General features: G+C 41.1%; 2 protein-coding genes across 2 annotated transcripts; both read right to left on the minus strand.

The window, feature by feature from the left end:
- Positions 1–283: 283 nt before the first annotated feature.
- FBXO4 (F-box protein 4) lies at positions 284–10,905 on the minus strand. The gene is made up of 7 exons (XM_006139567.5): positions 10,343–10,905; positions 9,513–9,748; positions 7,657–7,874; positions 6,865–6,940; positions 6,147–6,325; positions 1,995–2,170; positions 284–1,348 (listed from the first exon to the last, which is right to left on the minus strand). Exons 1-7 carry the CDS (start codon positions 10,520–10,522, stop codon positions 1,259–1,261), a joined length of 1,155 nt encoding a protein of 384 aa, XP_006139629.4. The 5' UTR covers positions 10,523–10,905; the 3' UTR covers positions 284–1,258.
- Positions 10,906–12,522: 1,617 nt separating this feature from the next.
- On the minus strand, positions 12,523–18,863 carry RIMOC1 (RAB7A interacting MON1-CCZ1 complex subunit 1). Its single transcript, XM_006139495.5, has 6 exons — positions 18,739–18,863; positions 17,757–17,863; positions 17,195–17,341; positions 16,726–16,857; positions 14,953–15,064; positions 12,523–12,923 (listed from the first exon to the last, which is right to left on the minus strand). The coding sequence occupies exons 1-6, from the start codon at positions 18,827–18,829 to the stop codon at positions 12,637–12,639; spliced, it is 876 nt and encodes a 291-aa protein (XP_006139557.1). The 5' UTR covers positions 18,830–18,863; the 3' UTR covers positions 12,523–12,636.
- Between the last annotated feature and the right edge of the window lie 419 nt (positions 18,864–19,282).

Below are 19,282 nucleotides of genomic sequence, written 5' to 3' on the forward strand. Positions count from 1 at the left end.
TTCTAGCTCCACAAAGCTGCCCTTTGACCTAGGTATAGCCCTTGCCACTAGAGCTGCATGTACTTTTCTAGTTAATAGGAAGGTTTTACTGAGGTGAGAGAAAATATAGAGTAAAAAAACCCAAGGAGATTAAAAATAAATATAAAGCAGGCCAACAGAACCAAGGAAGAGTGTTAGGTAATCCAGGCAATTCAGTGATAAGCAACAAAGAGAGAGTGAGAAGTACTAGATTAAAGTAGGAGAAAGGGTCCATTTTGTCCCAAACACACCACAGTACGTAAACTGTAATTCCACCTCTAGCGGTATTTTTTCCATTTTATAAAAATATTTCAGCTTCACAGAAGAACAAGTAAAAACCAAAACATTTACATTTCAGGCATTTGCTAGCTGCCGAAAGTATTTGTATAAAGGTTTGCCAGCTGAGAGCTTAGAAGCAGATAATGTCTCTACAGGTCAGGATGTCCTGATGACGAAAAAGGACATTTGTTCCATGGTGATGGATGTCAAATTCAGGGTAATATCAGTGTAGCAGAAAGCAGACACAGGTAGGCTTTATGAATGTCTATTGACAGTCAGGAAAAATACAAATAGGAAGAAAGTCAATCAATTTTTCATTTTTAAAAATGTTGGTATAAGCTAACAATTCCTCTTCAAGATTACCTCTTTTCCCTAAGCAATGCCGCTGGAGAATTTTTTTTCCCCCTTTTTGGAAGTTAGTCCAGGATGAGTGTTTGGAACAAATATCGAATACAATGTACATCATTCAGGAAACCTGGTCCAGTAGATGATTAGTTAAGTATATATTGTGGTATGTGGCATGTCTCTTCTGTTGGTCATTTAAGGACTACATTATATAAGAAGTGGCTCTCTGTGCCATCAGGGATGTCCATATAGTATGCTTCCTAAATCTGGTATGGCAGACACTTAGGTGAAAAGGTTGTATAAGCTAATCAGGTATAAAAAGTTTGCAGTATGATTTATATTACAGAATATGCTGAGAATAAAAAGCATTATAAAGGCCCCACATTTAACAAAAATCAAATCCATTTCTTTGTCAAATGTTGTTATCCAGTCAAACTTGCTTTCAGTTAAAATTCAAGTCTCTCTCTGGCAGAAGGCTGATTATTAAAATATTTGCAATCATGGAGGGCCGCCTTTTAAACCTTTTATCAGTCAGTGCCACTTCAGGGTGAAATATTAACTTCATACTCTGAGCAAAATTACGAAGTCCATACACAGAATGACCAAGCAAGATCGATCATTGTGAGTTTTTACATTCAGCTTCTCCCAGTATCCACTCAATTCCATTTAATAGCCCACTTAAAGTAGCAGCTACAGTGTCTTGCACCTGTAAAACCAAGAATGGCAGATGTTAGTGTTGTATATGGATATACTTAGTGGGTGTACAGATATCAGATTAACATTCCATATTTGTTCTTAATGTCCTCTGTCAAATCTGCCTGTTTTGTCACTGGCTTCCAACTCCCTTAAACAGACCATGTTTCATAGAGTAAATTAGGGGAAAGGAAACAGTACTGTTGAGAAGATAAGTAAAGAAAGGCATTAGAAAATCTTTATATTATTGATTTCCTATGGAGTTCTCTCTTAATTCTCCCCTCTCTTGTTGTGTAACATCTTATTTCCTTCATAATATCAGCCAGAATCACAGGTTATTTGAAAGTCCTTTTCAACTCCTAAGGGAACAAAGCTTCAAATTTCAGAATTTCACATAGATTGTTAATTCTATAATTACTAGGATAGTTTCATTCAAATTCTGTAGTGTTCTAAACAACAGTGGTATGTTTTAAAAATACACAAAGCTTTCCAATATTATCACTATGAAGGCAAAGAAAAATCTGTATTTAGGCTTGTCTGCCTTTAGCTAGTGAGCCACTAACATTTAAATTAAAGTTCATTCCAAACATTACTGCTCCCTCACAAGAAAACATAAAGAGGATAAATAAAAAGAAAAATATTTTAAGAAGCGAGGATACCATCCATGGTTGGTTTAGCAGATTTAATTGCAGCTGATGTGCCATATAAACACAAGGGATTCTTTTCATGTCAACTTGAGAGGTGCAGGACAAAACCAGTACAGGTCGGTTTGGAGGCCCCAGAGTTGGATCTATCATTGCCAAAATATGAGCAAATTCATCTTGACGGTTGTGCTCTAGAAAACAGTTTGCAAATAAGTATTAGACAATAGACCAATGCCACTATAAATAATCAAACTCATCTGTGTTACATTGTCTATCTATATTGATTCTTACACATCATTGTAGTTATAAGACCATTTTCCTAACTTTCACAGAAGCCATTTTCCTAACTTCTACTCCCCATCTTCCTCTTCCTTCCACATCTCCCTTCCCTATCTGACTTTTTCCTCCATTTCTTCATTATTTTCCTATGTCTTCTGTAAATAAAATCAAATGCTAGAAACAATCTTACATGCAAATATATGCTCCAGTTTAAATACTCCAAACAAGAACAAATTTTAACACACACACACACACACACACACACACACACACACACACACACTTGCTTAAGACTAGGTCAAAGGAGAATTATACCTTCACAACATGAAAATGAGCAAGGAAAGAGCTTTAGATGACAGCAGAACTCTGTTTCAGAGCAGTGCTAGCAGTATGATAAACTAATGAGATATTTCAATGCATACATTAGGAAAAAAACAGTACAGATTTTACTAACCATTTGATAATAGATAGTCTCCTCTTAAAGAGAAGAAAACAACCCAAATGAATTCTGGAATTAAATGACAACTTTCATGCTTAAAGCCATATAAGCACATATTCTGAAAAGTCAAAGGTGGACCACACCATGGTTACTGGAAAAGGTGTTTGAGCAAATGAAAAAATGACAGAACAAAAAGAGTGGACAGGAGACTGAAGGACACTGGAGAGAAAACAAGAAACTGGGCAGACAAATTCAAAGGCAGACTAGACAAGAGTAAATATATCAGGGCAAAATGCAAGGTATTTGAGAATTATAAAGAGACTAATAACATAAAAGGTATATTCACAGTGGTCAGATTTCTTAACAAAATGTTTTCCCTGTGACAGAACAACATAAAAGCACAAAAAATAATGAATGGTCTAGCAGCACCTTAAAGACTATCAAAACACGTAGATGATATCATGAGCTTTGTAAATAGACACAGTTTTTACTGATTCAGATTACAGAGCCAACCTGTATGCCTCAGAACCACTCACAGCACAAGATGACAAAAAAGAATATGGAAGTGGTACATATTATTATGAAAATGAAGTTTGGAAAATAAGCAGTGGTAAATAATTTACCAGAGTTACTGTAAGCAACTGGTGACCATGATACTGCTCATGTGGAAAACTAGTAATGAAATGATGCATGGATGATTAGAAATTGGCAGGACGACTGGACAAAAGGAATCTTTCTGCTTTTACAAAGAAAGGGTATACAACAAAGTGCAGTAACTGTCAGATCATCTCCCTGATGTCTCTCACAATTAAAGTACTGCTCTGCATAATTCGCAATTGCATGAAGCAATTGACAGAAGCAGAGGTAGCACCACAACAAGCTGGTTTCAAAAAGGTATGAGCCACAGATGATAAACTGCAAATATGTCATGTCATATGAAAAATGCAGGGAGTATAATAATCACTGAATGTGTTTCATAGAGTACTCCAAAGCATCACAATGAACTCACAGCAAGTCTCTACTGCTCACAACAGACCATTGTGGGAACACCAATGTGAAACAATAAGTGATTTTCCACTGGGGAAAGTGCAAGACATGTGTATTCTGTCCCCAGGTCTTTTCAACCTGTGTGCAGAACTTACTATTAGCAAGCCCTGGAAGACTTTGATAAGGGGGAAGGAACTGGGATTTCCACTGATGGATATTTCTTAACGAACTTCAGATATGTTGATGATATGATGCTCTTTGCTGCAACCATTGATGCAATGCAATACATATTGGAGTCTGTAAAAACCAGTGAGGAATATGGACTATTCTTGAATGCGGCAAAAACTAAATTCATGCACGTTGATGCACAAACATCATATCAGCTGTCAAGCTGGTAGAGGCAATAGATGAATGTAATTATCTGGCATCATACATATTTAACCAATAGAGCAGTTCCAAAAAAAAAAAAAAATGAAGACAACTAGGGATGGCTCAGTTGCTCAGATAAGGCCTTTCTCTTGAAAGTGTGACAAAACCATGGTCTCTCAAAATATAGTTAGATGACTCAAAGATTAATTTTTTCCATCATGAATTATATATGTGAATCCTGGAAAACTATAACAGCTCACAAGAAAAAATGAAATCTTAAAGATTTGGTGCTGGCAAAGTCTCTTGCATAGCTCCTGGACGAGAAGACAATGCCTGCTTATGTTAGAAATATTATTGGAGACAACTGGAAACTGCTCTTGGAAATCAATTTATATACTTTGGTTATATTAGGCATAGAGATAAAAATATCCTTGATAAACTTATTACAGAAGAAGTAGTGTTGAGTCACCATTGCAGATGATAACCAATGAAGAGACTGGCAGAGACAGATGAGTACCCAGAAGTCACCTACTATATGACAGGCCCAACAAGGAAAATAACAGACCATGACTAGCTATCACCTACAGACCCCAGCTAAAACCCCTCCAGTTCATTATTTCCAGAACAGGTTGTAAATTATGAAACAATCCCTCACGCTCACAGACCTTGGGACACAGGCCAGTCCTCCTCTACAGACAGCTCCTCAACCTGAAGCAAATACTCATCAGCAGATGAACACCTGTGTGGCCACCAGGAGAGATTTAAATGCTGCCCAGCTGATTAGCAAAACACCCACAGTGGAGGGCATTTGTTTCCATTAGTGGTGCACATCCACACATGTTTTGGTCCACACAACAAAATTTATTCCAAACACAGATGGAAAAAATAGAGGGAACACTGGCAGTCACACACACTGCACCACAAAAACACTAATCTAGGAACCCATCCCTGCAACAAACCCCATTGCCAACTCTGGTCCCTATATCTTTACAAGCGACACCATCACAGGACCTAACCACATGATCAGGGGCTCATCTACCTGCACATCTACTAATATGTTATTTGCCATCCCCTTTGCCATGTACATTAGCCAAAATGGACTGTCTCCGCTCCAAAGGAAAAAAGGTCACAAATCAGACATCAAGAAAGATAACATACAAAAACCAGCAGAACACTCAGTAACAGATTTAAAACTCACCATTCTTAAAAAAAAAATCCCACACTACAAACAAAAATAACAGAGCTGCAATTCATTTGAAAATTTAACACTATCAAATTAGGACTGGATCCAGACTTAGAATTGTTATCTCACTATAAAGGCAATTCTCTCTCTTGGTATTCACATCTCCATATAAACTGCTGGGAGTGAACCACATCCACCCAGCTAAAGTGGCTTCATTATCAGTGGTCCTACACTTGATAAGTAACTTCCTTCTTTTGATATGTTAGAACACACATATATCTCTACCTCTCTGATTTCCACTCTGCATTTGACAAAGTGGTTTTTACTCACAAAAGCTTATGTCCAAATAAAGCAGATCATGAAGAAGTCAGCTGCTGTATGCACAAAGTTAGTGATGGATTCTGAAGAGTTCCAAAAATTGTTCTATGATGTCACTGGTATTCAGACATGAATAAGGACTTTACTTAGTCTCATTATACAAAAAAACCATTAACAAAACTAAATCTTTCCATTTGCCATTTTAAAATTCTCATCTCATTTGCTCTAGCTGAGTTTTAAGAATTCAGACCAAATAATTATTTATACAAAGGAATAACAGAATCATACCTTGCTTTTATATTGTAAGAAAACTGCATATAATCTGCTTGTTAGTGTCCTTATGAAATTCAATTCTTCAAGTTATATAGCAGACTCAGTAGTCAATTATTCGTAAGATTTGTCCTGAAACTACATTAATTTCATTTGGACCTATGATTCTTACTCGTATTGATTAGTACTTTTTGCTGCACTTCTGAAGGTGAATATTAGTGTCAGAATTTGGGCTTCAAAGTATAAATGTATTCTCATGTATTAGCAGCATCTCAACTATCCACAAAATATGAGTCAACATAGTCAAAATAACTTTCCTTACTTTTATGAGCTTCTGCATTAGCAACATATATGAATCCATCCACTACTTCGCACACCTTTTTAACTTGATCAATTACACTATAGTGTATTGCCTGTTGATTCCCTTCGATACTGTTTTCTTGGTAAAACATCTTATTGACTGTAGCAGTTTGCTCTGATCTTGCTCTCTTCCTTTCCACGCTGAAAAATATTAAAACACCCCGAACATTTAACAAAATTATCCAGACTAATTTGGAATGAGAATGGGAAAAGGAAAGATGGGGGGAAATAACTCCACAAAGAGGAGAGAGAGGATGACCAAAACATGTTGAATGGTTTCATCCCTGAAACAGATTTTTATAATTTGCATGCATAGTTAGCCAGTCTCGCAAGATCCATATTAATATGCACCAATTGGCAGGTTCATGCTTATACATTTGAAAAATAAAGTTTGACATACAAAAAGGAAAAGCACTGCCCTTTTTGTATTTCACACACTCATGTTGATCAAAGAGTCTCCGGGCTACCTTAAAAAAAAAAAGTGTCCTACCTCTGCCACACAATTTGTGAATGAAAAAATTATATTTTGCAGTGGCAATTGATGTAATTTACATGAGATGTCCTGATTTACAGAAATAATCAAGTACTGTATATCAAAATGACATAAATGATTTAGATCAGGAGAAAATGCTGAAATATCTGAGAACGTTCAGCTTTATTTTGCAGAGAACAAGCCTTACCTGGTAGTTGAATACAATGTCAAAATATTGAATTTTTGATGATTATTAAATTGAAAACTGACTCCTGATCCAATCCCTACAGGAGGAACAAAATGAAGTTAGAATATCAAAATGTTCAGCAGTTAAAGACAGATTTTAGACACACACTAAATTACATATGAGAGCAAGAAAGGGGAGAACAGCACTACAAATGCACATTTGCATAGGCTACCCGTGAACACAACCTCACCATTCCAATTCAATTGTGAATAAATAGATGTCAGTGGTTCCCAATAATTATGATAGTTATTGTACTCTGGTTTGGAAAGAGGGGAAAATGCAGGTGTTTAGAACTATATTTTATGTAAAATCCTGTTAGTTAATCACTGAACAAGCTGCTGCCATGTTCTATGTCATGTTTCTTTTTAATAAAGGCATGTTATTATCAATCTCGTATAAGTTAGATTTAAGTAGAAAATAGGGACTTTCTTTTTCTTTTTTTGTATAAAGTGCAGGCAATCAAACAAAAGCATTTTTTTTAAAAAGCATATAGTCTTAATGTCAGCTAAAGAAAGCTGGGCTCAAGATTTATCCATGATCACAGCTTGCTTGACTCCAAGTTCTGAACCAAAACCTAGGGATAAAATCTTGGCACACCCTTTCCAATGATATCAACTGAGTTTTCTTACTGACTTCAAGGTGCCAAGATTTTACCCAATAAAATGCTTATTGTTCTACAATGACATTTAAAATGGAGGTATAAAAGCACCTTTTATCTTGCAGAACGTTTGTAAAAAAACAACAGACTATTACCATGGATTTGTCTTTGAGGTAAACAAGCTACAGGCAAAATTTCTGGGCATGTCATCATTCTTTGCACCAAAGATTCATCCAATTCTTCTAAACCTGGTCCAAAAAGGGCAAAGCGAGGTTCTGCTTGTGTGACCAATGATTGTAAAAAGGAAGCCACAGCCCCATATGTGGGACGGCTTGATTTCAAATGTCTTCTCTGAGGACAGCTCTTTTTGTATCTGTGTAAAATAGAATTAGAAATTAACACAAAGTACAGAGGAGATATTAATTACTGCCAATTAAATTAGGTACTAAATGCATTTTACTTATTAATTACTGATTCATATCAATTAATCAATCATGTCAGTCATGATGGAGTTGTTAACTTATGGTTGTTACATAGTGTATGTAAGTAGACCAGTAAGAAATGTTTATGCAGTTAAGGTACTGGATTGGCACTCAAGAGAGAATGGGAATGCAAGAGTCAGGGGATAGAGATCACCAGAAGATTAGAGAGAGAGAGACAGCTACAGAGATAAGGGAAGGTATACAGATGTTTAGGGAGAAGAGGGCAGTAGCAGGGAGTCAAACAGGAGTACAGTGGGAAAGAGGCAGAAATCAGGAAGGAGATGAAATGAAAGGGGAACAAGAATAGGCGAGGAACACAGGGATATAAGGCTCAAGGGGGCACAAATCACAGAACCGAGAACGCAACCCAGGAATCTTGAGCACCTACATTCCTACAGTCAGCAGACAGTTGTGAAAGCATTGCCCTGGCAAAGCATGTGTCTCATTCCCCTCTAGTGGCTGATACACATTAGGGATGAGAACAACTATAGGGATGAGAACAACTAGTCGACTATCCGATAAGCAAACGCTTATCGGATAGTCGACAGGGTAGTTGACTAGTCGCTTCCACCTCCCACCCCTTTGCTGCTTCTATCAGAAAGAGGCAACAAGAGGGGGTGCTTCAAACAGCCCCAAGGCTGTTGCTACACTTCAAAGGCAGAAGAGCTCTTATCGACTAAATCAAAATTTTACATCCCTAAACCACATATTGGCGAACACCAATTATTGCCAATATTGTTCCATGTAACAGATCCCTCCTCCCATTTCTTTAATTATGAAGTTGCATCCTCCATGAAATGCTCAATAAAAAACTATGTTAAAAAATGTATTAGGGATCAAAGTCAAGATGCAAAAGTTAGGCAATGCCAAAATTATTCTTTTAATGTAGTTGATTGAATGTACAGTTATACATTTTGCTGTACCTGAGTCTGTCAGGCAAGACCTTAAAAACCAAAATCCAATTTGCTTTACACCATACTTTTGCTAGAGATGTAGCTGTGTTTGTCTATATCTGTAAAAACAGCAGAGAGTCCTTTGGCACGAACCAATTTATTGAGCATAAACTTTCATGGGTAAAAAACATTTTATCAGATGCACTTGTTAATAGTGCTCTTGCTAAGAGTAGGAGTTTGTTTAAGACTTCTGGACAAAAATATTACCACCTCCTTTCCCACCACACTTTTTATATAGCATGCTGTGGGTTAGCTGAATGGCTGGCTAGTTCCTATTCTGAGGTGGCTGCATTCCTGTGGTATCGTATGTGTATTATTTGCAAAATACTTTGAAATTCTTTGCAATATTCTTATATTCCTATTTAATACCTAGCAAAAAGAACTGAGCAAATTATTACTTAATTAGAAACTTCCTTTCAAAGGAACTAGAAATGCTTTTTATCTGTAAAACCATTCCAAGAGTCAAGTAATTTTATTTATTTTATGTAACTAGACTAGCAGAGTTTTGGCTTTAAAATTTGGGTTTGGGATGAGTTACACTGCTTTATACACATTGGAGAAAAGTAAAATACTTACATTGTCATGTAGTCATGCAATGCATTATCATTATGCTCAGAAAAGGATTTATTAAAGATTTCCACATCTGGAAGTGACTTCCAGTCAACAGAAGACCAAGAAGGCAGATCCCTCAGGAGAAAATATCGCCATAACAATGGATCCCGCACAGCTAGACTCCAATACTGATTTGTGCTTCCCAAGTGGCACAGGTCTTGGGGTGAGAGAAATGACATAACGTATAACTGCACATCAATCTGAAAACATTAAAGAAGAGCAGTTTTAATGTCCCAAGACCCATACAAATATAAGAGACCAGGAGAGGGAAATGAGAGCAAAAGCATAAAGAATGAAACATTATAAAGCCAAATAAGGGACCATATCCATGCATAATTTGTACCAAAGATTATCTGTAATTCCTGCATCTAGCCCAACAATTTCTGGTGGAATGAAAGGATAGATTTTAGAAAGATTTGCAATCTAGATTTAGACTCTAACGACAGATTATCAGTGCCCACTGTTAAAAAAAATTGCACCTTATCCTCAGGTTGAACTTTGACATCTTCAGCTTCCAACCACTGGAGTTTTCTATACCCTCTGCTAGATTAATGACCATGCGAGTATCAGACACAAACCCGCAGGATGTAATGTCTGCGGATATGCCAGATTGAGAATATGACCATGCGTTTGAACTACAGGAACAACGCCCAAACGCTGCAAACCAGATGGGAGCCAGACGGCTGGCTGGTCAGAGACGAAAAGGCGAGCCTGGGTAGGTGCGTGGGGTGAGAGACAGGGAAGGGGCAGGTGTCTGCTCTGGGCGGAAATGGGGCAGGAGCTGGGTCACTCACCGGCAGCATCTGCAGGGCGCAAACCTCTTCGCCGGACGCCTCGATACCCGCCCCTTCTGCGGCCGCCGCCTGCCCCTCTCGCTGCCTCGGCCTCCGTGCCCATCTGTCCCTGAGCAGGCGCAGGCTGCTGCGCAGGGCGGACTCCAGGCGGCGCCAGTCCCCGGCGTTGCTCGCTGCCATTGCCTCGCCGGCCCGGAGAGCCCCCAGGACGCTGCCCGGGGCCCGGCTGGGAGCGGCGATCGCGGGCTCCAGCTGGCGGGGCGACTGGCCGGGCTGCCAGGAGCGGGGCGTGGAGAAGGAGCGCTACCGGGTCACCGAAAGCCCACGCCACGCCCCGGGCTGCTGCGCGGCCAGCCCCGAGAGCGGCGCCGCCCGGCCCCCCAGCCGCCTGAAGCCCCAATGCAACGGGGAGAGCCGCTCTGGTCACGGGCTTCAAAGCGCAGCAGCTGCCGGAGGCTGGAACCGAGACCAGGGCTCCCTCCTTGAACAGCCCCGCGCCTGCTCCCGCTTTAGCTACGGCCTGTGCCAGGAAAGGGCGCTTTAACCGCACTCTCAAGCCGGAATCCTCTCACTTTCACGGGGCAGGGGGTAACAACCAGGGGTGAAAACCTACCAGGTACCGTCCTCTCACAACCCACCCACCATGGGGGGAAGCGGCAGCTCAGGGCAGGTGATGGGAGGGGCTGCAAAATTTAACTGTGGGGTTGGGGGGAATGCTGTCAGGAGTCAAGACAGGTAGCAAAGGGGGGTAAGCTGGGTTACCTTGCCAGGCTGGGAGGACCACTCCCTGCCACAAGGAAGCCATATGGGTACTCTGCTACAAGGAAACCAGCAGTAGTGAGACCTCCCCTCTGGCCTGCTGCTCCCTTCCCTTGGTCCCAGAGGCCACTGGCAAGAGGGCATGCCCTGATGGCATGTACACTGCCCAGCATCCACAGAAAGGGTCCCTAGCTGGTCTCTTTAGCCCAGTGGTTGCCAGCCTTTTTATGCTGCAGACAGGCAAACCCATTCACTGAAGTTTGGTAGACTAGCAACATTTTATTTGCATATTCATTGAACAAACAATGAACATGCAGATAAAATGTTACCAGTGCTCCTAGCTCCAACCCAGCCTCTTACTCCCCCATGCCTAACACCCTTTGACCTCCAGCCCTGTGCCCCATGATTGTTGACCCTTTAATCTCTGACCCCAACACAGCCCATGCCAACACCCTCTTTCCCTGTAACCCCACAACACCTTCATCCATTACCTCTTTGCCCCCACCCCAACTCTGCACTCCCCAGCCCAGAGTAAGGCTTCTCCCTCTAGGAAACATGGCCATTACTGCCATGTGGACAGGGGGAGCAGCCCTCCTCCTTTGTGCCTCCTCCCTCCCCAAGCATGTCTTGCGGCCCCCCAAGAGTAGAGGGAGCCTCACATAGCTGCATGCACTTGGGTCACCAGCACCAAACTGCAGCAAGAACCAGCAGGAAGAGCGCACCCCAAGCCAAGCTGCCAGCTAGTTGGCTCTCAGCAGAGCACCCCCACTGGCTCTTGCCAGAGTAGCGTACCACCTTTCTTTCACCTCTTGTGACAGCGATGCTTATTACAAAATCACCCCCACAAACAGCAGTTTGCTATCACAGGTATCAGTGACTACAGCCCCACCAACCCCATTTTTAGAAATTAATATTGAGAAGAGGGTAGGTTGCCTAACTGAATGCTCACTAAATGAGTTGTTTTTAACAAAATGGGTGGCATGATTTTCCGCAAAGGCTTTTAACGGAAAAGTTTAATGGAAAAGAGTGTCTAGATTGGCACGGACGCTTTTGCGCAAAAGCACTTTTTGCGGATAAGCGTCCGTGCCCATCTAGATGCGGTTTTGCGCAAGAAAGCTCCAATCGCCATTTTCGCCATTGGGGCTTTTTTGCGCAAAACAGTCAACACTGGCCCTCTTGCGCAAATACATTTGCGCAAGAGGGCTTTTTCCCTAACAGGAGCAGCATAGTATTTGCGCAAGAACACTGACAATCTTACATTAGATCGTCAGTGTTCTTGCACAAATTCAAGCGGCCAGTGTCAACAGCTGGCAAGTTTTTCCTGGAAAAACTTGCCAGTCTAGATGCAGCCAATGAGTAGTACCTCTTCCCAACAGCTTTTAGAACTGCAGCAATAAAACTTCCAATTTCACAAGAAAAAGTCACACTACTGAGGTTTTAATACAGTTTTGTCTCAGTTTGACCTTTCTAGTTGTATTCTTCATTTATTGCAACTTTCTTGTAAAGAACAGATAAACAGCAACTGGTTAATTAAGCTAGCAGTGGAATTTCTTGAAGTAGTCCAAGATTAGGATTGCATTTGTAGTATTCCAGTTTTGTCCTTTTAAGGGTCCATCACACACAGCTATATATTTCATTAACATCTTTTCTCCTACTTCTCGGAAATCCAGTACTGCACTACGTAAGCAGCAATACAGTTCAGTATTAGATTCAGAATCCATTTCATGGGTCCCAGGCTTTTCTACTCCACAGTGTTTCAGGCCCCAGTAACACATTTCTCCAATATACATCATGGCAAGTACATGGGTATCACTAAATATACCTGCAAAACAGTTTAAAATTCAATAATGCAGAAAGCATGTAATCCAATGTATTAAACAGAATAATAATTAAATTAGGCTTTCCAAAAGATCTTAAGAATTTTACAAAATGTAGTATCATTGTCCTCATTTTACAGAGTAATACATGAAAGCACAGAGCAGTGAAGTAACTTGCCCAAGGTCACCCAACAGGCCAGTGACAAAGTCACTAAAAGGCCCCAAGTCTAAGTCCTAGTTCATTACTCTGTCTGGTAAGAGGGAGTTTTAATACTCACTTTCTCACCTATAATTTTCGGACATATCAGTGTTTATAAACATGCAGAATGTGACTAAGGAAGCAGAGGATTTTTAAGTAGATACACAGACACTTATCTGCATGTCCTCAGCTGCAGGTGACTTTTAAAAAACAGCTCTTCATTAGCAGCTTTAGTATTTAGCATTTGGATATTTAACAAAGAAAAAACATTATTACAGAAATGGAGACAATAAGAAAAAAATCCTCCCATTAACTCTACTTAGTTTATTAAAAAAGGGGGGGGGGGACAGTATGATTATGACTAGGGATGTTAGAGCTCATGTAACTGAATAGTTGTATAGCCACAATGAAATCTTTATTGGTTACACAACTATTTGATAGTCCTCTGTATCCCCTGCGCAGGAGCCGGTCTGCAAGGAGAGAGAGTTTAAAAAACAACTCGCAGACCGGCTGCCCACTACCACATGCTGCTGCTTCTGATAAAGAGGCAGCAGCATGGAGTGGCAGCAGCCCCTGTACGCGGGGGTCCATCAAAACTCCCAGCAGACAGAAGCTGGTTTGCAGCAGCAGCCCCTGTCCACAGGGGGTTCCAAGCTCCCCAAAGACAGAGGCTAGTCCTTGGCAGCAGTCCCTGTCCATGGGGAGCTCGGACCTCTCCCCTGTCCAGTGGCTGCTCTTGCAGACGAGCCTCTGCTGTGAGCCCGAGCCACTGCAGACAGAGGCTGCTTTGCAACAACCTTCCCTAGTCTGTCCCTCATGCTGCTGCCTCTGATATAGGCAGAGGCAGCAAAAGTCAGGGAAATCTTGTCAACTACATGCATTTAACTGATAAGCCTAATTATGACAAAGACCAGACAAGAAGTCTTGGTTGTCCTAATCCTGGCTCCAAAACATGTATCTGAATTTGCTTAATTCATTTAACCAGCTAGTGCTTAAATTTTCCATCATTTATACGATGTACAGAGCCACCTCAAAATAACGTATTGAGTAGTGACTCGTTTTTAAACATTTGACTAAAATGTTATATGCTGATGGTGCTTTTTTGAGTGAGGGGTAAAACGAAACTCAGTTTTTAAGCCTCAGATAAAAAGCACTAATAGCAACAACAAACAACCTTATATTACCATAGAACAGGTACAACATAGGCAGTGACAATAAAAATGTTTGATCTCTACCTTTGTGTGACTCAGCCCTGTTCTGGAACTACCATCTCAAGCACTGCACAGTTAAAATGACCATGTCCGTTTAATCCTAGACATGACTGCAAGAACTGTCAAGAGTACCACTTTGTACATGTCAACAGTATAAAATCTGCCACCACTAGTACTACCAGTTCTCAGTAGGCATTACAAAGCATACTGAGACCAGATAACATTTGCGCAGATTATCTGGACCAGAATTTGAACCAATGACCTAGATGTGAAAGGCTTTGTACTCCATAACTAGATCATTCAGACATATACCAGTGTCCATTTTCTTGAGATGAATTTATAGTTGAGCTGTCTTATTTCTCGCTCTTTCTCCCTGCCTTCCCAGCATCCAAAATAGGAAAAAGACAATTTATTGTGTCCACTAGTCTTGCTTATTTCTATGATTTTATTCTTCTTACAAGGCAATAGAATTTGAATCTGAATGAAGTTCAACCTGCTTTTTTATTATGTAGTAGAGCAGGGGTTCTCAAACTGTGAGATACCACGACCCCCCGGGGGGGTCGGAACCCACAGTTTGAGAAACATGGTAGTAGAGGATTTTATAAAGGAAAGGGAACAATTTACCTTCACTGAGCAGCCTAGCTGTGTCTCTATCCCGAAATGAGACATCACTTAGCTGAGTTGGGCACCTAAACTGTAGCATCTTCAGTAAATAATGGATTCCATCAGTAAGACACTGAATACAAATTATACAGAAAACAGAGATAAATGTTAGAACAGCACACAACGACTTAGATATTAATGTAATCAGTTCTAGCTAGATTTTAAATTAAATGTTTCCCAAGTACATATTGGAAAGAAAAATACAATGAGTATAATTTTAAAGGCAAAAGTGGGGATATTAAATTTAGATTAATTAATAAAATGATGGGATTTCCATCGACTGTTCAATTAGCCTATAAGAGCGCCTTCGCTTTTGAAATGTAGCAAGAACCCTACCAGCCTCTTGCTACAGTTCAAAAGTAGAAGTCCCATAGGTAGTGCGGGCTTCCTTTTGAAATGTACAAGAAGCCAATTAGGACTTTTGTACATCTCAAAGGCTGAGGCACAAGAGGGAGTGCGGGGCCAGTGGGGGTGGGGGGTGTCTCCCTGCTGGCCTGCGCTCCCTGTGGCGCTTTAGCTTTTGAAATGTCCAAGAGCCCTGGTGGGGCTCTAGTACATTTCAAAAGCAGAATCACAACAGAAGTAGCGCAAGTGGAGATGGCTTCAGTCCCTGCTCACGCAGTTTCCACTGTGCCTCTACCACTCCCGGGCCCCGCAGAAACAGTGCTGGAGAGAACTAGTTCTTAAGCCAGCTCCCCACAGCACTGGCTTCTTCTCCCTACCCTTGCTGCCTCTTTCTGATAGAGGCAGCAAGGGCGGCAGGGGGAAGTGATTAGTCACATCTCTAGTCAATTATCCGATAAGCAGAAGCTTATCGACAAGCTTCTGCTTATCAGATAGTCGACTATTCTCTTACATCCTCAGGCAAAAGTCATTTTTTAACGTGTGAAGAGTCACAAATTCATGGAATTACTCCCTCCCTCCCCATCTTCCTGTATTCAGATACAAAACATAAGCCATTTTAGTCTTAACTAGAATCATAAATATAGCAATCTATCAGCCCGTCCATTATAAATTATGTTTAAAATTTCATCTCAAATTAGTTTTATGTACTAACAAACACAAAAGTAGTATTTTCAGGGAAATTTTCAAATGGCTGTTGAACAGATTCAAAGTTCAATAAATTATTATTCTAAGTAGACAGTGTTCAATAGTGAATTTTTCATAAGTGCTTTAGTGATTTAAGATCCTAAATGCTATTTAAGTTCCTATTTGCAAGTGGGATATATGTATTTAGATGCTTAAATCTCAAAGAGTCAATAAGATTGGACAAGGAAAAGTTACACTATTATAAATTAAAGTTTAAATTCCATCAGTTATTCCATTTAAGAGTGCCCTTTAAAAAAACCCACTCACTTTGGAAGGGATTTAAGAAAACTGAAAATAAAAAGAAGCGCACAAGTGAGTATCTGTTTAACAATAGCAGCATAATTGGGAAAATTACCGCCCCCCCCCCCCCCCCCCGCCCCCGCCCCGTCAGACAAGTCACTTAGGTGACTGAAAATTTTATTAAGTTTCCAGCTGTCCTTCAAATTGAGTCAGACCAGTGACAGAAGAGAAAACTGTATATTAGGTTTTTTAATCATCCACTTTGTGGCTGTTGTGATTTTGTCAACTCCAATCTAACTCAAAGCAAACAGCTTGCTTGAGAATCACACAGTTATCTCAAGCACAACAGCTTGTTAGAATTACAAATTCTAAAATGCCTGCTGCAGGAAGAAAAAAGGGCTTTACCTTTTTAAACAAGTAACTGTTTTCTGTCAGCCAGTCTTCCCTTTCTTTTACAGTGTGACAATACATGTAGAGTAGAGCTCCTCGTCTCCAGGAGAGACATTCTAACAATTCTGCACCAAGTACACCAACTAGCTGAAATAAAATTGAAAAGCTGAACCGAAAACTGAAGCTTCTGAGTCTCAAAGAAAAATAACGTTGTTTTAACTCTATAAAAATAAAAAAAATGCATGGAAACTATGAAGGGCACAGAGTTTAATTTTAGGTTATCCGGTCAAAAAGATCTCCTGGATTGAACTAAACTAGCAAGAACTACCACTGATAGTCCAGTGAGCTGCTTCTAAAAACAGTCAGTATTATAGACAGATAAGAATCAGAATCTTTTAAAAGGACCTCAAAAATACTAAGTGTTATTCTCTCTTAAAAACCCCAATCATTTGAAATAAGGATGTTGCTATTATTCAGTACTCACCTCTTGACACGTATTACTTTCTTTAACTAGAACTTCTGGTTCTGAAAGAATATTGATAAGTTCTTTAACTCTCTGTAAGGAAGAATCTTCTGGAAAGTTTTCATCTACAAGTTGGTTCTCCTCAAAATATGTGATATCCAAGACTATCTATAAAAAGGGGAAATACACAAGGCATAAAAATATACTATAAATAAAATCAACATATTCATTAAATTACATAGTAAGATGTGAGCTGATTAAAATTACAATTTTAAAGTTAATTATTTTGTAATAATATTTAATTGTGAAAAATCACTCAAGTTTACATATGGCACAGTTAAATGTTTACAATTTCAATCTCTAACTTTGTCCTCCTCTAACATTGGTACAACTCTCATTCATTCTTCCTTGTCTCTGATCCAGAGCATTAGGTAACATACATTTTCTGAAAAATTTGTGCAGCCACCACAAAATGAACTTCAGGAGCTTAAGAACACGGAGAAATTTTTTCCATGCTTTGCCACATTTTCTTTAGCTATAAATTTTACTGCTTCTAAAAGCATGTCTCGTTTAATTACTATACCTGTGTATAAAGCTGCAAAAGGTTTGAAGGATTTACAGCTTCTTTATCTTCCTCACAAAGAGGTTTCAATTTCTCCAAAGAGATCCCACCTTTCACTAAAAACGCATCTGTAAGAGAGTGAGAAAAGACCTTAGAAAGCCACAGAAACGTCAGTCTGGTGTAACGACAGAAAAAGAAACCCTTCTTTTTTTGCTGCTAGTTGCGGTTTCCTCCAGGCAAACATGACTTTCTGGGCTACTGCCCAGGACTTGCTACCTGGTCCAGGGGTTGCAGATTAGGAGGGATGGGGTTTCTTTTTCTGTCATTCCACCGGCAATCACCTACAATCAGCCTCACAGACCATTAACTCACAAACATCCCACTCTCCCTACCTTTAATATCAGCAATTCACAGACACTTACCTTCCTTCCTCCCCCTTCCCACCCCCCGCATCCCCCTTCTGTTCTGCAATGTGATTTGTCATTTTCATATTTGTTCATTTTTTTTTAATTGTATCCTTTGGTATCTATGGTTGTGACTATTTTCTTCCACTATTTGATCTGAGGAAGTGGGTCTGGCCCACGAAAGCTCATCATCTAATAAACCATCTTGTTAGTCTTTAAAGTGCTACATTGTCCTGCATTTTGCTTCAACTTACCCCAGACTAACACGGCTACATTTCTATCACTAGACTTTTAACAGCCCAGCCTGTCAGTCCTTATCATTCCATTTTTTGTATCCACCAATCCGGTATCTGCAGGGAGAGGAAGGCTCGGGCCAGTAGCAGGGCAAACACAAGCCTGTGCAAAGCGTAGTGCTACTCACAACCGGCTGCGCAGCGAAACACTGGAACAAGCCAGAGGCTCTTCCCCCTTCCAGTAAGCGCAGGGTCCCTGGGGCCTGGAGGAGTCGGGGCTGGCTGGGAACAAGTGTCCTGGGGAACCCGAGCTCGTGTTGGGTGCCCCCGGCCGCTGGGGCAGCGCTAAGGCCCCCCCGCGCTCACCATCTCCGCCCGCGCCTCTCAACCGCTCCAGCCTCCGCTCCAGCCCCGCCAGCCGCTGCCGCAGCGCAGCGGCAACTGCGGCACCAGCCATCTCCGCGGCCACCGTCACGTGACTCCACCTCCGGGCTCACCTGACTTTGTCACCGCCTTAATCACGTGACACGGGGAGGGCTCCGGCGACCCAGCTGGTGAGCACGCATGCGCTGTCCTAAGTGAGATGGGCCTAACCAATTAGATGCGGGGGAAACTCAATCCCCGCGCATGCCCCATAGGGAGAACGAATGTGCGCGCTCTTTCTGAGCAGGGCACCGCCCCCTTGCGAGTGCGGAGTTTAACCCCTTGTTCTCCGCTCTGCCGTTACTCCTTACCCAGGGCCCCCCTCTCCCGCCTTGGCCCCTCCCTCTGAGCAGTGTATCCCAGCGTGGCGCTGCTGACCCCAGGCCGGGCATAGGCTTGGGACGGGGATGGAGGGAGCGAGGCAGAGTCGTACCCACCTGGGTAGAATTGCCTCGTTTATCTGGGGTCAGGCACAAGTTTTATAGTA

The sequence above is a fragment of the Pelodiscus sinensis genome, chromosome 6 (genome assembly GCF_052426305.1).
Source record: "Pelodiscus sinensis isolate ZL-2025 chromosome 6, ASM5242630v1, whole genome shotgun sequence".
In the NCBI taxonomy this organism is placed as follows: Eukaryota; Metazoa; Chordata; order Testudines; family Trionychidae; genus Pelodiscus; species Pelodiscus sinensis.

What these genes read in the sequence shown, in the direction of transcription:
- FBXO4 (XM_006139567.5), bottom strand. Translation starts at nt 10,522, where the DNA reads ATGGCAGCGAGCAACGCCGGGGACTGGCGCCGCCTGGAGTCCGCCCTG. An exon ending in GCGCCCTGCAGATGCTGCCG is followed by an intron (nt 9,749 to 10,342) that starts GTGAGTGACCCA and finishes TAATGTTTTCAG; the next exon opens with ATTGATGTGCAGTTATACGT. An exon ending in ACATTGTATTCAACTACCAG is followed by an intron (nt 6,326 to 6,864) that starts GTAAGGCTTGTT and finishes AATATTTTTCAG; the next exon opens with CGTGGAAAGGAAGAGAGCAA.
- RIMOC1 (XM_006139495.5), bottom strand. Translation starts at nt 18,829, where the DNA reads ATGGCTGGTGCCGCAGTTGCCGCTGCGCTGCGGCAGCGGCTGGCGGGG. An exon ending in GAGAGGCGCGGGCGGAGATG is followed by an intron (nt 17,864 to 18,738) that starts GTGAGCGCGGGG and finishes ACTCTCTTACAG; the next exon opens with ATGCGTTTTTAGTGAAAGGT. An exon ending in AAAGTAATACGTGTCAAGAG is followed by an intron (nt 16,858 to 17,194) that starts GTGAGTACTGAA and finishes ATTTTATTTCAG; the next exon opens with CTAGTTGGTGTACTTGGTGC.